The following is a 22,088-nucleotide window of genomic DNA, read 5'->3' as shown; positions in this document are numbered from 1 at the left end:
TAAATGCACACATAAAGAGATGGAGAGTGACAAAATGGATAAAAAAACAGAGTCCATCAATATGCTGTCTACAAGAGACACACCTTAGAAACAAAAATGTAAGTTTATTGAAAAGAAAAGGATGGAAGAAAACATATCATGCAAACAACTACCAAAAATGAGCAGGAGTGGCAATACTAATCTCAGATAAAATAGACTTTAAATCAAAATCCACCATAAAAGACAAAGAAGGACACTATATAATGATTAAGGAGATGATCCCATCATGAAGACATAACCATGTTAAAAATCTATGCACCCAATGACAGGGCTCCAAAATACATAAAACAAACTCAGCACTAAAAATAGAAATTGACAGTTGTGCAATAATAGTAGAAGACTTCAACACACCACTCTTAGTAAAGGACAGAACATCTAGAAAGAAACTCAATAAAGATACAGAATACCTAAAGGCCACAATTAGCCAACTTGACCTCATAGACAGGTATAGAACACTCCACCTAACAGCAGCAAAGTACACATTCTTTTCCAGTGCACATGGAACGTTCTCCAGAATAGACGATGTCTTATACCGCAGAGCAGCCCTCAACAAGATCCAAAACATTGAGATAATAGAAAGTATCTTCGCTGACAACACCATCAACATAGAAATTGACAGGCAGAGCAAGGAAAAAAAAAATCAATTACATGGAAACTGAATAACACCCTGCTTATGCATCACTGGGTAATAGAAGAAATCTGAGATGTAATAAAAAATTCTTAGAATCAAATGAGAGTGAAAACACATCATACCGAAACCTTTGGGACACAGCAAAGGCAGTCCTCAGAGGACAATTTGTAGCAATAGATGCACACATCAAAAAAGAAGAAAAGGACAAAACCAAAACATTAACTACACAACTCAAATAAATTGGAAGAGAACAGCAAAAAAATCCCACAGCCACTAGAAGAAAGGAGATAATAAAGAGCAGAGCAGAAATAAATGAAATATAGAATAGGAAAACAGTAAAAAGAATCAACAAAACCAGAGGCTGGTTCTTTGAAAGGATCAACAAAATCGACAAACCCCTGGCCAGACTGACAAGAGAAAAACAGGAGAGGATGCAAATAACCCAAATAAGAAATGAAATGAGGGACATTACAACAGACCCACCCGAAATAAAAAGGATTATAACAGAGTATTATGAAAAACTATACCTCAACAAATTTGAAAACCCAGAAGAAATGAATAGATTTCTAGAAACACACTACCTACCCAAACTACCACAAAGTGATGTTGAAAATCTGAACAGATCAATAACAAGAGAAGAGATTGAAAAGGTAATAAAGAAAACTCCCCCCGCAAAAAAGTCCTGGTCCAGATGGCTTCGCTGGAGATTTCTACCAGACATTCAGAGAAGAGCTTATACCAGTACTTCTCAAACTATTTCAGAAAATAGAAAAGGAAGGGATACTTCCAAATTCATTTTACAAAGTCAGAATAACCCTGACACCAAAACCACACAAAGATACCACAAAAAAAAAATTAGAGACCAATATTTCTCATGAGTATAGATGCAAAAATTCTCAACAAAATTGTAGCCAATAGAATTCAACATCATATCAAAATATAATACACCACGACCAAGTAGGATTCATACCAGGTATGCAAGGATGGTTCAACATTAGAAAATCAATCAGCTTAATCCACCACATAAATAAAAGGAAAGAAAAGAATCACATGATCATCTCAATTGACACAGAAAAGGCATTCGACAAAGTGCAACACCCATTAATGAAAAAAACTCAGTAAAATAGGTATAGAAGGGAAATTTCTCAACATAATAAAGGACATCTATGCAAAATCAACAGCCAACATCATCCTAAATGGAGACAGGCTGAAAACGTTCCCCTTGAGAACAGGAACAAGACAGGGATGCCCTTTATCAGCACTCCTATTTAACATTGTGCTGGAAGTTCTAGCTAGAGCAATAACGCAAGAAAAAGAAATAAAGGGCATCCAAATTGGTATGAAGAAGTTAAACTACCTCTGTTTGCAGATGATATGATACTATACATAGAAAACCCTAAAGACTCCATGAGAAATCCACTAGAACTAATAGAAAGATTCAGCAGAGTAGCAGGATACAAGATAAACATACAAAAATCAGTTGGATTCCTATACACCAATAAAGACAATGATGAAAAGGAAATCAGGAAAACAATACCATTTATAATAGCCCCTAAAAAAATAAAATACTTAGGAATAAATCTAACCAGGGATGTAAAAGACCTATACAAAGAAAACTACAAAACACTACTGCAAGAAACCCAAAGGGATCTACATAAATGGAAAAACATACCATGCTCATGGATAGGTAGACTCAACATTGTGAAAATGACAGTTCTACCCAAAGCAATTTACAAATACAATGCAATCCTGATCCAGATACCAACAACATTCTTTAAAGAGATAGAAAAACTAATCATTAACTTTATATGGAAAGGGAAGAAGCCCCGGATTAGTAAAGCTCTATGGAAGAAGAAGACTAAAGTAGGAGGACTCACACTACCTGACCTCAAAACCTACTGTACAGCTACAGTAGTCAAAACAGCCTGGTACTGGTACATCAACAGACACATTGACCAGTGGAACAGAATTGAGAACCCAGGTGTAAATCCATCCACCTACGGTCACCTGATCTTCGACAAGTGCCCAAAGTCTATCAAATGGGAAAAAGGCAATCTTTTTAACAATGTTGCTGGCAAAACTAGATGTCCATCTGCCAAAAAAAATGAAACAGGACTCATACCTCATACCATATACAAAAACTAATTCAAAATGGATCAAATACCTAAATACAAAGCAAAAAACTATAAAATTCATGGAAGAAAAAAATAGGATCAATGCTAGAGGCCCTAATGCATGGCATTAAGAGGATACAAACCATAACCAACAACATACAAGCCCCAGAAGATAAGATAGACTACTGGGATCTTCTAAAAATTAAACACTTATGCTCATCAGAAGACTTCACCAAAAAAGTAAAAAGAGAACCTGCAGACTGGGAAAAAAATTTTGGACATTACAAGTCAGACAAAGGTCTAATCTCTAAAATCTACAAGGAAATCCCACACCTCTACAACAAAAAGACAAATAATCCAGTTAAAAAATGGGCAAAGGAAATGAACAGACACTTCACCATAGAAGACATTCAAGTGGCCAACAGGCACATGAGGAAATTGTTCACGATCACCAGCCATTAGAGAAATGCAAATTAAAACCACAATGAGATACCGTCTCACCCCGGTATTACTGGCACAAATCAAAAACACTGGATATAAAAAAAATTGGAGAGGCTGTGGGGAGATCGGAACTCTTATGCACTGCTGATGGGAATGCATAATGATACAACCATTTCTGGATAATGATATGGCACTTCCTTAGAAAGCTAGAAATATAAATACCATATAATCTAGCAATCCCACTCGTAGGAATATATCCTAGAGAAATAAGAGCCATCACGTGAATAGACATATGCACACTCATGTTCATTGAAGCATTGTTCACAATAACAAAAGGATGGAAACATCCTAGATGCCCATCAACAGATGGATGGATAAACAAACTATAGTACATACAGACAATGGAGTATTATGCAAAGATAAAGAACAGTGATGAATCTGTGACTCATGGTGACCCCTTGTGTTACAGAATAGAACTGCTCCGGAGGGTTTTCTTGGCTGAAATCTTTATAGGCTTGATTACTGCTATGCTTTTAATAACTACATTTCTTTGAGAAATATACACACTCCTGTGATTCTTCGGTGTCCCATCTGTAAAATAGGCATAATGATTCCACCCCACTAGAGTTGCTGTGAGCATTAAGTGAGATGAAACAGGTGGAATGTACAGCACTGACCTAGGGAGTTTTTGGAATAAATGGTTATTATGGTTATCATCATTAATATGAACCATCTCAAAATACAGTAGCGATGCCCCAATACTGGGGTATTGACAGAAGCCAGGGGTCCTGGCAGTAGGAGAGCACTGGTGGTTCTTAGGTCCATTTAATGAAATGTGTCCCCCAAAGTATCTGTCAACTTGGCTAGGCCATGATTCCCAGTATTGTGTGATTGTCCACCATTTTGTCATCTGATATGATTTTCCTACGGTTGTAAATCCTATCTCTTATGATGTTAATGAGGTGGGATTAGCAGCAGTTATGTTAATGGGGCAGGTTTCAATCTACAAGGTTAGGTTGTGTCTTAAGCCATTCTCTTTTTGAGATATAAAAGAGAGAAGCGAGCAGAGAGACAGGGGGACTTCATACCACCAAGAAAGAAGCACTGGGAGCATAGCACGTCCTTTGTACCCTGGGTCCCTGTGCTGAGAAGTTCCTCGACCGGGGAAAACTGATGACGAGGACCTTCCCCCAGAGCCAACAGAGACAGAAAGCCTTCCCCTGGAGCTGGCACCCTGCATTCAGACTTCTAGCCTCCTAAACTGTGAGAGAATAACTTCCTCTTTGTTAAAGCCATCCACTTTTAGTATTTCTGTTGTAGCAGCACTAGATAACTAAGACAGTCCCTGACCCTCTGGGTGGTGATGGCAGCAGCTCCCACATGAGGAGTCTTGGCAGAGTGGGTCTGGCAGCAGGGACTTCTGTTACTATTGTTGGAGCATCTGTTTTATGCATCTGTTATAAATATTTTGTGAGCTGAGAGCAAGCTATCACTACATTTTATGGTTATGTAAAGATGAATATTCCATTTTATTGTAATTTATGTGTCATGCTATCCATGTTCTTCTAGCATGTGTGGCCCCACACTTCATTTTTAGTCTTATCTTTTATGTTGAAGATGAGTAGGGGTAAATTTGACCAGGAACGTTAACTAGAAAGGACATTCCACTCTGCTCCCTGGGGTAACTGGCAACTTTCACCCGTATGAGAGAGGGAAGAGGAGCTGGGGAAAAGGAAATAAATTACAGTTATGTACCCTGGGCCAGGTGCATTCTATTACTTATCTCAGTAACTCTATGAGGTAAGCATTATGTTTCCCATTTTGCAGTGAGGGAAACTGAAGCTCAGGTGATTAGTGGCATCTCCAAAAGCTACCTATTAACTGGAGGGAAAATAAGGTCTAGATCCCAGGTCTGTGTAACTTTATAAGGCAAGGACCTAACTTCATAAAAAAGGAGGGTCACAAAATACAAAAGTAGTAGTCAAAGATACTGCCTTCCAGAATCTTTGCTAGAATCGGGGATTTTATGGAAGGAAGTTGAAAGAGTAGGATGTCGTTTGTAAGTTGCATTTTTCAAACATAAAACCTTATTTTTAAGAAAACCCAAACCAAACCCATTGCTGTTGAGTTAAATTCCAACTCATAGTGACCCTATAGGACAGAGTTGAACTGCCCCATAGGGCTTCCAAGGCTGTAAATCTTTATGGAAGCAGACTGCCACATCTTTCTCCTGCAGAGTGGCTGGTGGATTTGAACTGTCGACCTTTTGATTAGCAGCTGAGTGCTTAACCACTGCACCACCAGGCCTCTATTTTTAAGAAGATGATATTTAAACAGATATTATTTCAGTCATTCTCATTAGAACAGTTGGCTATACCTCAGTAAGTGGACTTGCTTAGTTACCTGTGTCTTTATACAGCCGTGGCTCTGAGAGCTTGGCCATGCATATTTAATCATTTTCTAATCCTTACCACCAGTTTACCAGATTGCTGTTGAGTCGATTTCAACTCTTGGTGACCCCATGTGTGTCAGAGTAGAACTGTGCTCCATAGGACTTCCAATGACTAATTTTTCAGGAGTAGATTGCCATACCTTTTGTCTGAGGCACCTCTCGGTGGAGTCGAGCCTCTAACCTTTCAGTTAGCAGTTAAGCATGTTAACTCTTTCTATCACTTAGAGACTACCTTTCTAACACTTATGGACATTTAATAATACTTAAGTAAAAAGTGCAAATGTAAAACACAGTTTTAAATAAAGTCCATCATTCTCAAGATTGAAGCACTGTTTATTTGACAGAGCTTCAAAATGGAAGCCAACAGAGAGTGGCTCTAGTACAGTGTCAGTCTTTACAAGGCCTTCCCATCCAACCATGGACAATCCCATTTCCTAACAAGGAGAGAAGAGAGGAAGGGAAGGGTGAACAGAGGGGAAGAGAAGGATGTTGAATGTGAAGTGTGACCCAGTGTGTCAGATACTTTGAGTAGGGTCATTTACCACCTTACCTCCTTTACTGTGGGACAGGTTTTATTTTCCATTTATCAGGAACTGAAACTCAGAAAAGTGTACTGATAATGTAGGGGCAGCCCAGGAACTCAGACTCAGGACTCTGCGTCTGCACTAGACCACACTGCCCTCAAGGGGAGCCCTGAATATCCTGTCACTAAATTTCAAAAGAAATTTCTCATATGGAAGTTTATATATTGGATGACATAGACACGCAAAAAACTTGTTGCTGTTGAGTCGATTCTGACTCTTAGCGACACTATAGGACCGGGTAGAACTGCCCCATAGGGTTTCCAAGGAGCACCTGGTGGCCACTGACACTGGTTTTACAGCCAAAGCAGAAGTGGTTTGCCAGAAAAAACCAAACCCGTTGCCATCAAGTCGATTCTGACTCATAGTGACCCTATAGGACAGAGTAGATCTACCCACAGGGTTTCCAAGGACCGGTGGATTCGAGCTACCTATCTATTGATTAGCAGCCGGTAGCTCTTAACCACTGCACCATCAGGGTTTGCCAGAAGACAGCTCTTATAAATGCCCTTTAATAAAAGTTAGGGCCGTAACACTGAAAAAGTCTGACTCCTGAAGGTGCCTGGGGCATAGCTGCATTAATTGTGATAAGGTATGCAAATCTGAGGTGTGTAGAAAGCAATTAACATATGGGTTTTCCTAACATACTTTATCAGCATGGCCCCTAGAAACCTACTGGTGTTGTGTGGAAACTTCAAATCTCTGAGGAAGTATCCTGTAATCAAAATAATCATTTTAATTCAGTTCTAGTTGAAAATGGGAGTTATACTAAATTTCACGTTAGAATGGAAAGAATAATTTGAGCTTGAAGGCAATCTTTCTGACCTACTTTGGAAACTACTGTCCCTTCAAGCACACACTACAGGGGAAGTCAGCACAACTGGACTAAACCAAAGCTAAGAAATTTCCTCAATACAATCAAATACTTTGAGAGACAGAATAGTAGGGATGTGGGGTCTGGGGACAATGCTTTCAGGGGACATCTATGTCAATTGGCACAACAAAGCTTATTAAGAAAATGTTCTTCATCCTACTTTGGTGACTGGCGTCTGGGGTCTTAAAAGCTTGCAAGCGGCCATCTAAGATGCATCAATTGGTCCCAACCACTTGGAGTAAAGGAGAATGAAGAACACCAAAGACACAAGGAAGGTATTGGCTCAAGAGACAGAGTGGGCCACATAAACCAGAGACTTCATCAGCCTGAGACCAGAAGAACTAGATGGTGCCCGGCTACCACCAATGAATGTCCTGACAGGGAACACAACAGAGGGTCCCTGATGGAGCAGTAGAACGATGGGATGCAGAATTCAAATTCTAGTAAGAAGACCAGACTTAATGGTCTGACTAAGACTGGAGGTGCCTTGGAAAGCATGGCCCCTGGTCTCACCGTCACCCCAGAACTAAAACAATTTCTGAGGCCAACTCTTCAGATAGGAATTGGACTGAACTGTGGGACATAAAGTGATACTTGTGAAGAATGTGCCTCTTAGACAAGTAAATACAAGAGACCAAAGGGGCGGCTTCTGTCCAGAGGTGAGATGGGAAGGCAGAGAGAGTTAGGAGCTAGTTGAATGTTCATGGGGAATCGGGTGGAGGGGAGGAGTGTGTTGTCGCAGAATGGGGTGAGCACTCATAACAATGTATGTAAAAGAAAAATTTTTTGTATGGGCGACTAACTTGAAATGTAAACTTCATTTAATTACAACAATAAAATTTTTGATTAAAAAAAAAAATACTGTCCCTTCAGTTGGAAGATGAAACAAATTTCTTGCCTTAAAAATCTCTTATGATTGGAGAAAAGCCATGTTGGAAGTATTTCTTACCTACTGTACCAGACTACAGAGCCCTGGTGGTGCAGTGGTTAAGAGCCCAGGCTGCTAATCAAAAGGTCAGCAGTTTGAATCCACCAGCCGCTCCTTGGAAACCCTTTGGGGCAGTTCTGCTCTCTCCTGTAGCGTCGCTATGAGTTGGAATTGACTCAATGGCAGCGGGTTTGGTTATTTTTTGTTTTTATTTATATAATACATTTAAAATTACCAGTAATCTGGTGCTACAGTGGTAAGCAAAAGTCAACAGAACTAATTGTGCTTAGCAATCGTAATTGGAACATTTTTTTCATTTTCAAAAGCCATCGTAATTATAATAATTGATTTCTCAAAATAATCCTGAGAAGAAGTTGAGTATGTTTTACATTTATTTTACACAAGTGAAAGAAAACATTAAAGTATTTTATCTCAAGGAAAGACAACTTTCAGTGCAGTCAGTGAGACAGAGGCATGATATGCTGACCATGCTATCTAATTTTAATCTGAATTTCTAGACAAACAGCTATGTTTTTGAGAAAAACGTATTTTTCCTCAGTGGTCAAAGCCAGGATGTGAAACCATATGCCTCGAGGGTCTTGACTAAATGACCATCTGCACCCCTCAAAATATACATACTCAGGAAGAGTGCTGTCTGGGTGCTGTTGCCAACAAGATATTTTTGCAAAATAGACAAAATACATGTAAGCATCTTGTGGCCATGATCTAAGCATCCTGTGAAACTATCTGTAATCGCTAACTATGCTATTAATACTCAGTAACCAATCAGTGTGATTATTACAGTATTCATTGATTTTCCTGTAATTGTCCTCCCTATGGTTTAGTTCCTCTTTTTACCCCATAAGAATACTTGTATAACGAAACTGCCCCAGGACTACCTGGTTCCCTTTTCAATGGGCTAAGTAATTCCCCAATTGCAATTGTTTTAAACCCTTACAGAACCTTTCTGTTTTAACTTGAAACAGCATTCAAGTTTTCCTCTATAACAATTGTAAAAATGCTTAAATCAGTCAACTCTGGATAGAAATAAAATGAATTGGCAGTGACAAAATAAAACCTGTATTATATGCAAATCTGTGAAAATACCTATATGTATTATCATTTGTAGCTACATTATATTCTTTTCTTTATCTTTTGATCTTTTTATTTAAATATTTTATGAGATATTGGTGACGGTTGCACAACATGGTTAATCTAATTGGTGTCACTGAATTATAAGGGAAAAAATGTTGAATTGACAAATATTGTATTATATAGATTGTTTACAACAATAAAAATATTTTTTGAGAAAAGCACTAGAATATAAGCTAAATAAAGTCAGGGGGTTATGCCCATTTTCTTCTATTCCCAATATCCTGTTAAACATATTAAAAACTAAAACCAAACCTGTTGCCATTGAGTCAATTCTGACTCGTGGTGACCCCTTGTGTTACAGAATAGAACTGCTCCGGAGGGTTTTCTTGGCTGAAATCTTTATGGAAGAAGATTGCAAGGCCAACCTTTAGGTTAGTAGTGAAGCGCATACTGTTTCCGCCACCCAGGAACCTTCTTTTACATTTTAGATCCTCAATAAATATGTAAAAAATAAGGGAGAATGAACAAGCAAAATCAATAGTCTAAAGGCTGTCATAGATCAGTTCACCTCATGGATTTGACAGGAAGATGGAGGAAAATGATATTCTTGTCTTGTAGATACACAAAGATGAAGACAGCAACCAACATTTACATCTTTAACCTGGCTCTGGCAGACGCCTTAGTGACGACAACCATGCCCTTCCAGAGCACTGTCTACCTGATGAACTCCTGGCCGTTTGGAGATGTGCTATGCAAGATTATCATTTCCATCGACTACTACAACATGTTCACAAGCATATTCACCTTGACCATGATGAGTGTGGACCGCTACATTGCTGTGTGCCACCCCGTCAAGGCATTAGACTTTCGCACACCCTTGAAGGCAAAGATCATCAACATCTGTATCTGGCTCCTGTCATCATCTGTCGGCATATCTGCAATAGTTCTTGGAGGCACCAAAGTCAGGGAAGGTAAGAGCAGTCATTTTTATTCCATGCTTTAAAGTGTAATTTTAGGCAAACTTTTCATTTTGGAGTGAATAGGACACACACATGCAGGAGAAAGATGTGGCAGTCTGCTTCTGTAAAGATTATAGCTTTGGAAACCCTATGGGGCAGTTCTACTCTATTCTACTTATAGGGTCTCTATGAGTCGGAAATGACTCGATGGCAGCGGGTTAGGACACATGTAACTCACAGTGACTGCAAGTATTTCAGAGGAGAACTGCACTCCATAGGTTTTCAAGGTTGTGACCTTTTGGAAGCAGATAACCAGGCCTTACTTAAAGTGAGGATTTGGGGTTGCCATGAGTCAGGTTGACTCAACAGTAATTAACAGCAACAGGACACATCTAGAGGAAAGGTCAGGAGATAGATAATGCCTAAGTCATAAAAAGAAGAGAAAAATATGATCTTTTGTTCCTTTCCGCCTCTAAACACAGAATGAGATCATGAAATTACTAGGATGCAGATACCCCATCTACCTCCTGCTCCTGAAATACGTCTCAGAATCTGGAGATGTGGAGATAACGTGAGGACCTCCAGGCATATGCATTTCCAAAGTACAATCTGGTGATTCCAGTCTACACCTTCTCACACCTCTGCTTTCTCCCTAATAAGGGCCCTAAATCATTAGAGACCTGAGCTAACTCTTTCCTAGTTTCTCCTCAGTGGTCATTCTCCACATAACTACCTTAACAGCTTCATTTGGCTGTTGTTGTTGTTGTTTGTTAGCTGCCGCCATGTTGGCTCCCAACTCTTGGTGACCCTATGCACAATGGAACAAAATGCTATCGGGTCTTGTGCCATCCCCATGATCATTTGAGGATCAGACTGTTGTGATCCATAGGGTTTTCATTGGCTTATTTTTGAAAGTAGATTGCCATGCCTTTCTTCTCAGTCCATCTTAGCCTGGAAGTTCTGCTGAAACCTGTTCAGCATCATAGCAACACGCAAGCCTCCAGTAACAGAGGAATGGTGGCTGTGTATAAAGTGCATTGGCTGGGAATCGAACCCAGGTCTCCTGCATGGAGGGCAAGAATTCTACCAAGGAACCACCACTGCTCCTTCACCTGGCTGTTTTGTTGTTGTTAGGTGCCGTCAAGTTGGTTCCGACTCATAGCCAACCTACGCACCACAGAACAAAACACTTCCTGGTCTTGTGCTATGCTCATAATCATTGTTATGCTTCAACCCATTGTTGCAGCCACTGTGTCAGTCCATCTCGTTGAGAGTCTTCCTCTTTTTCGCTGACCCTCTACCAAGCATGATGCCTTCTCCAGGGACTGATCCCTCCTGACAACATGTCCAAAGTATGTAAGACGTAGTCTCCCCATCCTTCCTTCTAAGGAGCATTCGGTTGTACTTCTTCCAAGATGGATTTGTTCGTTCTTTTGGCAGTCTGTGGTATATTCAATATTCTTCACCAACACCACAATTCAAAGGCGTCAGTTCTTCTTTGGTCTTCCTTATTCGTTGTCCAGCTTTCGCATGCATATGATGTGATTGAAAATACTATGGCTTGGGTCAGGCACACCTTAGTTTTTAGGGTGACATCTTTGCTTTTGAACATTTTAAAGAGGTCTTTTGCAGCAGATTTGCCCAACGCAGTGCGTCTTTTGATTTCCTGACTTCCATGGGGGTTGATTATGAATCCACGTAAAATGAAGTCCTTGACAACTTCAATCTTTTCTCCATTTATCATGATGTTGCTTATTGGTCCAGTTGTGAGGTTTTTTGTTTTCTTTATGTTGAAGTGTAATCCATACTGAAGGCTGTCGTCTTTGATCTTCATCAGTAAGTGCTTCAAGTCCTCTTCACTTTCAGTAAGCAAGGTTGTGTCATCTGCATAATGCAGGTTGTTAATGAGTCTTCCTCCAATACTGATGCCCCTTTCTTCTTCATATAGTCCAGCTTCTCGGATTATTTGCTCAGCATACAGATTGAATAGGTATGGTGAAAGGATACAACCCTGACGTACACCTTTCCTGATGTTAAACCACAAAGTATCCCCTTATTCTGTCCTAACAACTGACTCTTGATCTGTGTACAGGTTCTTCATGAGCACAATTAAGTGTTCTGGAATTCCCATTCTTTGCAATGTTATCCATAATTTGCTTTGATCCACACAATCGAATGCCTTTGCATAGTCAATAAAACACAGGTAAACATCTTTCTGGTATTCTCAACTTTCAGCCATGATCTATCTGACATCAGCAGTGATCTTCCTGGTTCCACGTCCTCTTCTGAATCCAGCCTGAATTTCTGGCAGTTCCCTGTTGACATACTGCTGCAGCCACTTTTGAATGATCTTCAGCAAAATTTTACTTGCATGTGATATTAATGATATTGTGCAATAATTTCCACATTCGGTTGTATCACCTTTCTTGGGAATAGGCATAAATATAGATCTCTTCTAGTCAGTTGGCCAGGTAGCTGTCTTCCAAATTTCTTGGCATAGATGAGTGAGCACTTCCAGCATTGCATCCTTTTGTTGAAACATCTCAACTGATATTCTGTCAATTCCTGAAGCCTTGTTTTTTGCCAATGCCTTCAGTGCAGCTTGGACTTCTTCCTTCAGTACCATCAGTTCCTGATTATATGCTATCTCTTGAAATGGTTGAACACTGACCAATGCTTTTTGGTATAATGACTCTGTGTATTCCTTCCATCTTCTTTTGATGCTTCCTGCGTCATTTAATATTTTCCCCATTGAATCCTTCACTATTGCAACTCGAGGCTTAAATTTTTTTCTTCAGTTCTTTCAGCTTGAGGAATGCCGAGTGTGTTCTTCCCTTTTGGTTTTCTATCTCCAGCTCTTTGCACACATCATTATAATACTTTACTTTGTCTTCTCGAGCTGCCCTTTGAAATCTTCTGTTCAGTTCTTTTACTTCATCATTTCTTCATTTTGCTTTAGCTACTCAACATTCAAGAACAAGTTTCAGAGTCTCTTTGGACATCCATTTTGGTCTTTTCTTTCTTTCCTGTCTTTCTTCATGTATGACGTCCTTGATGTCATTCCACAACTCATCTAGTCTTCGGTCATTAGTGTTCAACGGGTCAAATCTATTCTTGAGATGGTCTCTAAATTCAGGTAGGATATACTCAAGGTTGTACTTTGGCCCTTGTTGACTTGTTCTAATTTTCTTCAGTTTCAACTTGAACTTGCATATGAGCAATTGATGGTCTGTTCTGCAGTCAGTCCCTGGCCTTGTTCTGACTGATGATATTGAGCTTTTCCATCATCTCTTTCAACAGATGTAGTCGATTTGATTCCTGTGCATTCCATCTGGCGAGGTCCATGTGTATAGTCGCTGTTTATGTTAGTGAAAAAAAGTATTTGCAATGAAGAAGTCATTGGTCTTGCAAAATTCTGTCATGCGATCTCCGACATCATGTCTATCACCAAGGCCATATTTTCCAACTACCAATCCTGCTTCTTTGTTTCCAACTTTCGCATTCCAATCACAAGTAATTAACAGTGCATCCTGATTGCATGTTCAATCAATTTCAGACTGAAGAAGTTGGTAAAAATCTTCAATTTCTTCATCTTTGGCCTTAGTGGTTAGTGCGTAAATTTGAGTAATAGTCGTATTAACTGGTCTTCCTTTTAGGTGTATAGATATTATCCCATAACTGACAGCGTTGCACTTTGGGATAGATCTAGAAATGTTCTTTTTGACGATGAATGCAACGCCATTCCTCTTCAAGTTGTCATTCCTGGCGTAGTAGACCATATGGTTGTCCAATTCAAAATGGCCACTACCAGTCCATTTCAGCTTATTGATGCCTAAGATATCGATGTTTATGCATTCCATTTCATTTTTGATGATTTCCAATTTTCCTAGATTCATACTTTGTACATTCCACGTTCCGATTATTAATGGATGTTTGCAGCTGTTTCTTTTCATTTTGAGTCGTGCCACCTCAGCAAGTGAAGGTCCCTAAAGCTTGACTCCATCCACGTCATTAAGGTCGACTCTACTTTGAGGAAGCAGCTCTTCCCCAGTTGTCTTTTGAATGCCTTCCAATCTGGGGGGCTCAGCTTCCAGCACTATATCAGACAGTGTTCCACTGCTATTCGTAAGGTTTTCACTGGCTAATTCTTTTCAGAAGTAGACTGCTGGGTCCTTCTTCCTCATCTGTCTTAGTCTGGAAGCTCAGCAGAAACCTGTCCACCATGGGTGACCCTGCTGTTATCTGAATACCAGTGGCATAGCTTCCAGCATCACAGCAACACGCAAGCCCCTACACTACAACAAACTGACAGACACTTGAGAGTCATTTGGCTGTAGGCTATTTAAAATTGAGCTCACAGCTAGATGGTAGTTACAGATGAACAAAACTGTTAGATTGTGATCATGTCAGTTCTTGCCTCAGCTAAGGTCATCTATGTTTTTCCTTATATTTCTCGGACAGTGGTTTTCATCCTTGGCAGCACATTGGAATCACCTGGACACTTTAAAAAACATTGCTATCTGAGTTCCACCCCTGGAAAATCTGATTTGATTGACCAGGGCCATCTCTTCAGGTGACTCTAGTATTCTAGTATGCAACCAAGGCAAGAACTGCTGTTCTAGAAGTTTTTTGTTACAGAAAAACTTTCACAGGTAAGGCTGTGAAAATAATTCTGATCTTAATAGAAATTCACTGGAGGGAGGAGAGCAGAGCAATGATTTTGGACTTTATGAATGCTATTTGCTGCTCCAGCAGAGATCTAAATGTTCCAGTTTGTTGGGGAGGCTTGTGATACCTGAGAGTACACATAATTCAATACATGCAGCAAGGACTCTCAAGGTCATAGGGAAAGGGCAGGCCCTAAATCCAAGCTTGTCTTGTGTGTACACATTTCTTAATAAAGCATACTCTTTTTTTCTGAAACTGCAAAATGAATTTCCAGCATAGTCACAGCAGGTGTTAGGCTATAATAGTTGGTAATTTTAAGGAATGCCTAGCCTTCTCTATCAGATAAGGATTCATGAGTATGACTTATCACACACAGGATTTGGTTTCTTCATGCTTACAACAAATGGAATAATATTGCCAGAAACTGCTCTGAGGCTAAGGAGTTTGTACATAATAACTCAGATTCAAGAGAAGACACTGCATGTTCACCATGAGGGTGAGAGGAATGGGCACAGTAACAGAAGAAGTAGATGATTTTCCCCAGACGAAATGGTGAACTGCTTTTTGTATTCCATATTACACTTGTGGACTTAACCACTATGTTCCTCTAGTCATTATCAAAGAATGACAGCTTAGAAGAAATGGACTTCAATTAGAGTTTTGAAAGAGTAAAGGAAGATAGATGAGGTTTATCTGGGAAGGAGCCTCTGTAGATGGAAGTATGCAGATGCAATGGAAGAAAAGATGAACCCGTGCTGGCAGAGGATTAATTTGTACAACAAAGAGAGGAGAAAATGGGAGAAGATTGAAGCAGTGTTATAGGGGACCCCTGTCTTCCCCTGTGTTTTTGTTTTCTAAAGCAGATTTTGTTGATGTAGCGAGAGGTCGTCTCAGGCCATCTGGTGCATTCACTGTGGAGCACTGTACCCCTCTGCATGTTTAGACTCCTAGGTAACCAGAAGAAGCATTCTACATCATCTTAGCACCTAAGCAGAATGAGTGGCTTTGGTAGCTCATAGTCTCATGTCTGTGGAAATGCTCACTGTCTTAGTTTCCTAGGGCTGCCATACAAAGTACCTCAAAGTGGGTGGCTTAAAGTACAGAAATGTATTATGTAAAAGTTCTGGAGGCTAGGACTCCAAATTAGGATGTTGGCCTTGTCAATTCCTTCTGAGGGATCTGAGAGAGGAGCTGTTCCATGTCTCCCTCCTAGCTTCTAGCGGCTGCCAGCTATCTTTGGCATTCCTTTGCTGCTTATACATGCATCTGCCTCTATCGTTGCTTCGCATCTCGCTTCCCTCTTTGTGTGACTCTCTTATCAGACACCACTCAGAAGAAATTAGGACTGTGACCCATCCTACTCTGGTACGACTTAACTGATGATATCTTCAATAAAAAACTCTATTTCCAAACAAGGTCACATTCACCATTACAGGGGTTAGGACTTCAACATATCTTTTTGGGGGGACACCATTCAATCCATAACATTCACTGAAAGGAATCAGGCACCCGTTGTTTTAGAACACATCCACTTGGACAAACAAGTGTCAGCTAATGCTTTGGAATTTAAGGTATTTCTGACTAGTTGAGAGCACAGCTTTGGAATCAAACTGCGCAGGGTTGAATCCTGACTTCACCATTCATGGGCAGAGTCACTTTGGAGAAATTGCTTTGTGCTTCCATTTCCTCATCTGCAAAATCAGAGTCAGTGTAAAAGAGGAAGGCCCTCAACGAGATGGACTGACACAGTGGCCGCAACAATGGGTTCAAGCATAACAACAATTGTGAGGATGGCACAGGACCAGGCAGTGTTTTTTTCTCTTGTACATAGGGTGACTATGGGTCGGAACCTACACTACGGTACCTAACAGCGACAACCTCCTAGGGTGTTTAGTGGATCTAAAGAGTCAATACCTGCCTAGCTCTTAAAGTAGTACCTGATACCTAGTAAGCATTCAGTAAGTGTCAGCTATCATCATTGCCCAACATGATGACATTAACAGGTCCTGTTGCATTGCTTATGTTTATCAACAGCTATAGGGTATTCATTCAATACTGGGGGCATCGTATCTGCCACATTTTTCACTTTATAAAGATAAGGTGTTGAATAGAATATTTTACATGTTATACATGTGTATTATTTTGGGAATTCAGAGTCTGCTTGTTATTATTATTACAGCTGTTGTTGCTTATTGCCTTTAAGTCAGCTCTGACTCATGGCAACCCTATGTATAACAGAATGAAATGTTGCCCAGTCCTGTGCCATTTTCATGGTCATTGGTACGTTTGAGTGCACAGTTGTAGCCACTGTGCCTTCCACCCTAGACTGTTCATCTTCCAGCACTACATTGGGCAGTATTCTGTTGTAATCCATAGGCTTTTCACTGGCTGATTTTTGGAAATAGATCTTCAGGCTTTTCTACCTAGCCTGTTTTAGTCTGGAAGCTCCACTGAAACCTGTCCACCACAGGCGACCCTGCTGATATTTGAAATGCTAGTGGCATAGCTTCTAGCATCACAGCAATAGGCAAGCCACCAGTTATGACAAACTGACAAATGGGTGGTGGATTATTATAGTAACTTAGAATTATTATAATAGCTACAAGCAGAAACACTTACTCTTAACAAAAGGAATATACTTACAGAAAGTTTTAGTTTAGGTATTAGAACTAATTCTTTAATTACAACTGTGAGACGTTGGGATATGTATCAAAGGAAACTGTGACCTTCTAACGTTGATATAAAAGGAAAAAAAAAAAGACTCCTTTTTGAACTGAAGCAACTGTATGAATAATTCAACATAAAAATACCTCTTTTTCCCTGAAGTAGAACATTTAATAAAAAGCATTGTTTGATTTTAATTTCCTTGATTATTGCCTCTGTACTCTCCATGGTGTAAGTTCAGCTTCATTGACATTTCTTGACGCTATTTCCAACTCTATAGTTGAATGTTTTCCAAAGTCTTGTCAAAGTATCTGTCATCCACTCATCAGATATTTACTGAGCTCCTACTACATGAAAAACAATTTGCTCAGGAGGACTGATCCTCAGAGTTAAAAGACTTACCCAAGTTAAATATCAGCCACTGCCAGGTCTTTCTTATCATAGCAGGCTACTCTTTACCAATAACCACTGTGAACAGTCTGTATTCTTAAGAGTTTGGTATCCACGTGGTATTCAGTTGTTCATTTTTTTAACAGTTTATTCAGTTTAAGCACCATATGATCCAGGCACTGTTCTAAGTGCCAGGAACTAAATGTTGAATAAGACAGACCAGGTCCGTATTCTGAAGGATTACATTTTGGTTGGAGAGAAAAATGTTAGGCAAGGTAACAAATAAGAAAATTACAGATTGGAATAACTTCTGTCTAGACAATAGATGGAGTCCTGGGGTGGTGCAAATGGTTAACGCTGCTAATCTGAAAGGTTGGAGGTTCAAGTTCACCCAGGGGCACCTCAGAAGAAAGGCGTGGTGATCTACTTCCAAAAAATCAGCCATTGAAAACTCTATGGAGCACAGTTCTACTTTGACATACATAGGTTTGCCATGAGTTGGAATTGACTTGGTAGCAACTGGTTTGGTTTGGTTTTTGGTTCAGAAATAGATACAATATATAATGTAGTATAATGCATAATGTAGTATAACTTGCAGAGGAGAGGACTACTTTAAATAGAACTTCATCTGAGTTTCTGTGGAGTAACATTTTAGCTGAGACCAACCACAAAAAAGAAAGAGGGTTGGAATGTACAAAAGTTAAGGAGAAAAAAAAAAAGAAGCATGTTTCTTACTTACAAGGAAGCTATATTCTACAGACAAATCAAAACCCAGAATAGGGAATTTATATTAAATGCAGATTTTTGCAATGTACTGCCCATCAAAAGTTATGTAACAAATACTTCTTTCTAATAGTGGTAATTTAAAAAAATGATTTTTAAATGTAATTTTTCCCATCAACATTAAAGCAAAAGTTAAAATGGATGTTTGTTTCTAATAACAATCTGCATAGCAATAGTATTTTGGACAAAGACTTTTTAGAGAATCAAAAATTACAAGTTAATCTGGGAGCTTTCATTGGCTACTCAAATGTTTGAGCTAGTATTTAATTAATAAAATGAAAGCCCTAAGATTGTTAGTAGTGTTGTGTGCCGTTGAGTCAATACCGACTCATAGCTACCCTACAGGACAGAGTAGAACTGCCTGTAGGGTTTCCAGGGCTGTAATCATTATGGGAGCAGATAGGTCTTTTCTTCTGCAGAGCTACTGGGTGGGTTCAAACCTTAAACCTTTCAGTTAGCAGCTGAGCCCTTAGCCATTGCACCACCAGGGCTCCTTGCTCTAAGATAGTCATCTCTTTTAATTGCCCCAAATTATTATATTTTTTTTTTAAGTATGACTAATTGAAATTCTAGTAGGATTCATTTCGTTTAAGGGACATTTGATTAATATCACATTAAAATGTTTTAGGAAATATTATTAATATAGACTCTTCCACCATTTAAAAATATTAGTCTTGTGCAGTTTGTGAAACAGATTTTTCTAATGTCAGAAGAAAATATTTTCATTATAAAAATTACACCCAATTATTGCTCATGATTACTTTATCTATGAGGAAGGATAGGCCAAAGAGAATGTTGTCAGACCTGTACTAGCTCACTGCTCAGAGGAAAGAGGAAGAGTGTGAGCTAGTTGATGCTTGGGAAAAGGGATGCCTCGGGGATGTGGGGAATGGGCCTCCAGGGAAAGTAGCTTAAAAGTTACTAATCTTAACCAAACTTACTGGTCTGACAGAGACTGGGGGAACCCTTGAGACTATGGCCCCCAGACACCCTGCTGACTGAGAAATGAAGCCACTCCCCAAGTCCACCTTTCAGCCAAAGATTAGACAAGCCTATTAAAAACACGATAGCACAAGTGAGGCACATGCTTCTTAGTGCAATCCAAGTATAAGAGACCAAATGGGCAACACCTTCTCAAAAGCAAAAACTAGAAGGCAAGAAGGGACAGGAAAACTGGATAAATGAACACAGGGAACCCAGGGTGGAAAGGGAAAGGGAGAGAGTGCTGACACGTTGCGGGGATTGCAACCAATGTCACAAAACATTTTATGTATACACTTTTGAATGAGAAACTACTTTGCACTGTAAACGTTCACTTGAAGCATAATAAAATTAAAAAAATAAAAAAGTTACTAATCTTGGGTTCTTGCTCTTCCTAGTGTTAAGGTCACTCCAAAGAGAATACTATACAGCAAACGGAAGCAGAGCAAAAAAACAATTCTCTGAGTAACCAAACAAAAATAGTTGGTGTGTGACTTACTTAGTCGGTGTTGGTGAAAATGAAAAGTATACCAGATTTATTCATAATTCCCTTGATGGTGATCTGTTGCTGCTTATGATCGTTCTGTTCTTCCTCCTCCTTCTCCTTCTTTCTCTCCTCCTCCTCCTCTTCTTCTTCTCCTTCTTTTTCTCATTCTCCTTCAACTTCTCCTTCAATAATTTTATTCATGTTTCGGTAATGCACTTAATCACAATGAGCACCATTTGTTCCGTTAAATCACAAAACTTGGGCCATAGTTTTACAAATTTTATATTCATCTTTATTGATTTATATGATTTCTTATAAACCCTGTTAATTTTTTCAAACAGGTTGGCTCTTGTTGAGTTGAATGGCTAGATTCGAAGTATTTAGTTATGTATTACAAACAAATACTAGCTTTTGTTGCCAGAGCTTTAGGTCTGGGAGAACTGTTAATAAGTGGAAGTACGAATAAGTGCCCATGCTATAAATGGACAATTTAGCTCTTCTGAAAACCATCAATATCAAACCTGTTTCCAAAACTAGATAAGTCATATTGCCAGCTAATCTTATTAATTTATTCTCTAGCATGTGCATATTGCCAATAAATGGAGATTTTTGAGCTTCATTGTTCTATACGCAAAGATAAGATGGTAGTATAATATGGTATTTGTTTATAACTTGGTAATCTGCTCATCTCACCATAATTGGGCCTTTGCAACCAAAAGTGTGAAAATTCACATTTAAAACATGTTGCAGTCATGGCAATAACACTAATGGATTTGTGTGTGTGTGGTTTTGTTGGTGTTGGTCACCTCCTCCAGATGTGGATGTCATTGAGTGCTCCTTACAGTTCCCAGATGATGACTATTCCTGGTGGGACCTCTTCATGAAGATCTGTGTCTTCGTCTTTGCCTTTGTAATCCCCGTCCTCATCATCATCATCTGCTACACCCTGATGATCTTGCGCCTGAAGAGCGTCCGGCTCCTCTCTGGCTCCCGAGAGAAGGATCGCAACCTCCGCAGGATCACCCGGCTGGTCCTGGTGGTGGTGGCTGTCTTTGTGGTCTGCTGGACCCCCATTCACATCTTCATCCTGGTGGAGGCTCTGGGGAGTACCTCTCACAGCACAGCGGCTCTCTCCAGCTACTACTTCTGCATTGCCTTGGGCTATACCAACAGCAGCCTGAACCCCATTCTTTATGCCTTCCTTGATGAGAACTTCAAGCGGTGTTTCCGGGACTTCTGCTTTCCCATTAAGATGAGGATGGAGCGCCAGAGCACTAGTAGAGTCAGAAATACAGTTCAGGATCCTGCTTACATGCAGGCTGTGGATGGGATAAATAAGCCAGTATGACTAGTCGTGGAGATGTCCTCTTATAGTTCTGCAGGAAGAGAAGAGTTCAACGATCTAGGCTCAACTCAGATTACGACTGCAGTCTGAGATGGAGAGAGGAAATTTTTAACAAACTTTTAGAAATCTAGTGGTCTGAAGTCAGCCCTTAGCAGTCCAGGTCAGTGGACGCAGAAGGCCAGAGGGACTAAAATAAAAGATTGACCAAGCAAGTGGAAGCCTTCTCTAGGGTAGGAAAGCAAGGGCTGACTCCCAGTTCCTTGGTGAACAAAGAAACAAACTTTTTGTTCCAATAACCTAGCTCTAATTCAGCACCCTTCTGCTGTGGTCTTCATATGTAATGTGGTTTCAAAAGCTCTGTTTTGAAAAAAGACAAAGAAAACATTCATTTCAGAACTTAGTGGACATTCAGTTGAGATACTTAGCATTGACTGCAACAACTTCAAAAAGAGCGATAACCACTTCTGGACTCTTGCCCAGCTTTGTGCTCTGTGGGCTAGCATTCCATGTGGCTGTGTGCTGAAAATTCCAGCTTACGTGTGCCTCGGACCCACACCTTAGATGTCTGATGTTCCTGTGTAATAGAACAGTATCTTGATATTGATGAAACTATTTAAATATGCTGAAGGTGGTTTCTAACATAATTTACTTTTTTG

General features: G+C 39.7%; 1 protein-coding gene across 1 annotated transcript in view; it reads left to right on the top strand.

Moving 5' to 3' along the window:
* The window catches only part of OPRK1 (opioid receptor kappa 1), a 37,604-nt gene extending 16,078 nt beyond the window's left edge, over positions 1 to 21,526 (top strand). The window contains exons 2-3 of the mRNA XM_004375606.1: positions 9,774 to 10,126; positions 20,903 to 21,526. Of these exons, the coding sequence (XP_004375663.1) occupies positions 9,774 to 10,126; positions 20,903 to 21,435 (886 nt within the window). The 3' untranslated portion in view covers positions 21,436 to 21,526. The remainder of the gene's footprint in view (positions 1 to 9,773; positions 10,127 to 20,902) is intronic.
* The last annotated feature ends 562 nt before the right edge of the window (positions 21,527 to 22,088 follow it).

Source organism: Trichechus manatus, unplaced genomic scaffold (assembly GCF_000243295.1).
Source record: "Trichechus manatus latirostris isolate Lorelei unplaced genomic scaffold, TriManLat1.0 scaffold00038, whole genome shotgun sequence".
Taxonomy (NCBI): domain Eukaryota; kingdom Metazoa; phylum Chordata; class Mammalia; order Sirenia; family Trichechidae; genus Trichechus; species Trichechus manatus.
Note: the sequence above shows the minus strand (reverse complement) of the source record. Positions and strands in the feature narration are given on the sequence as shown.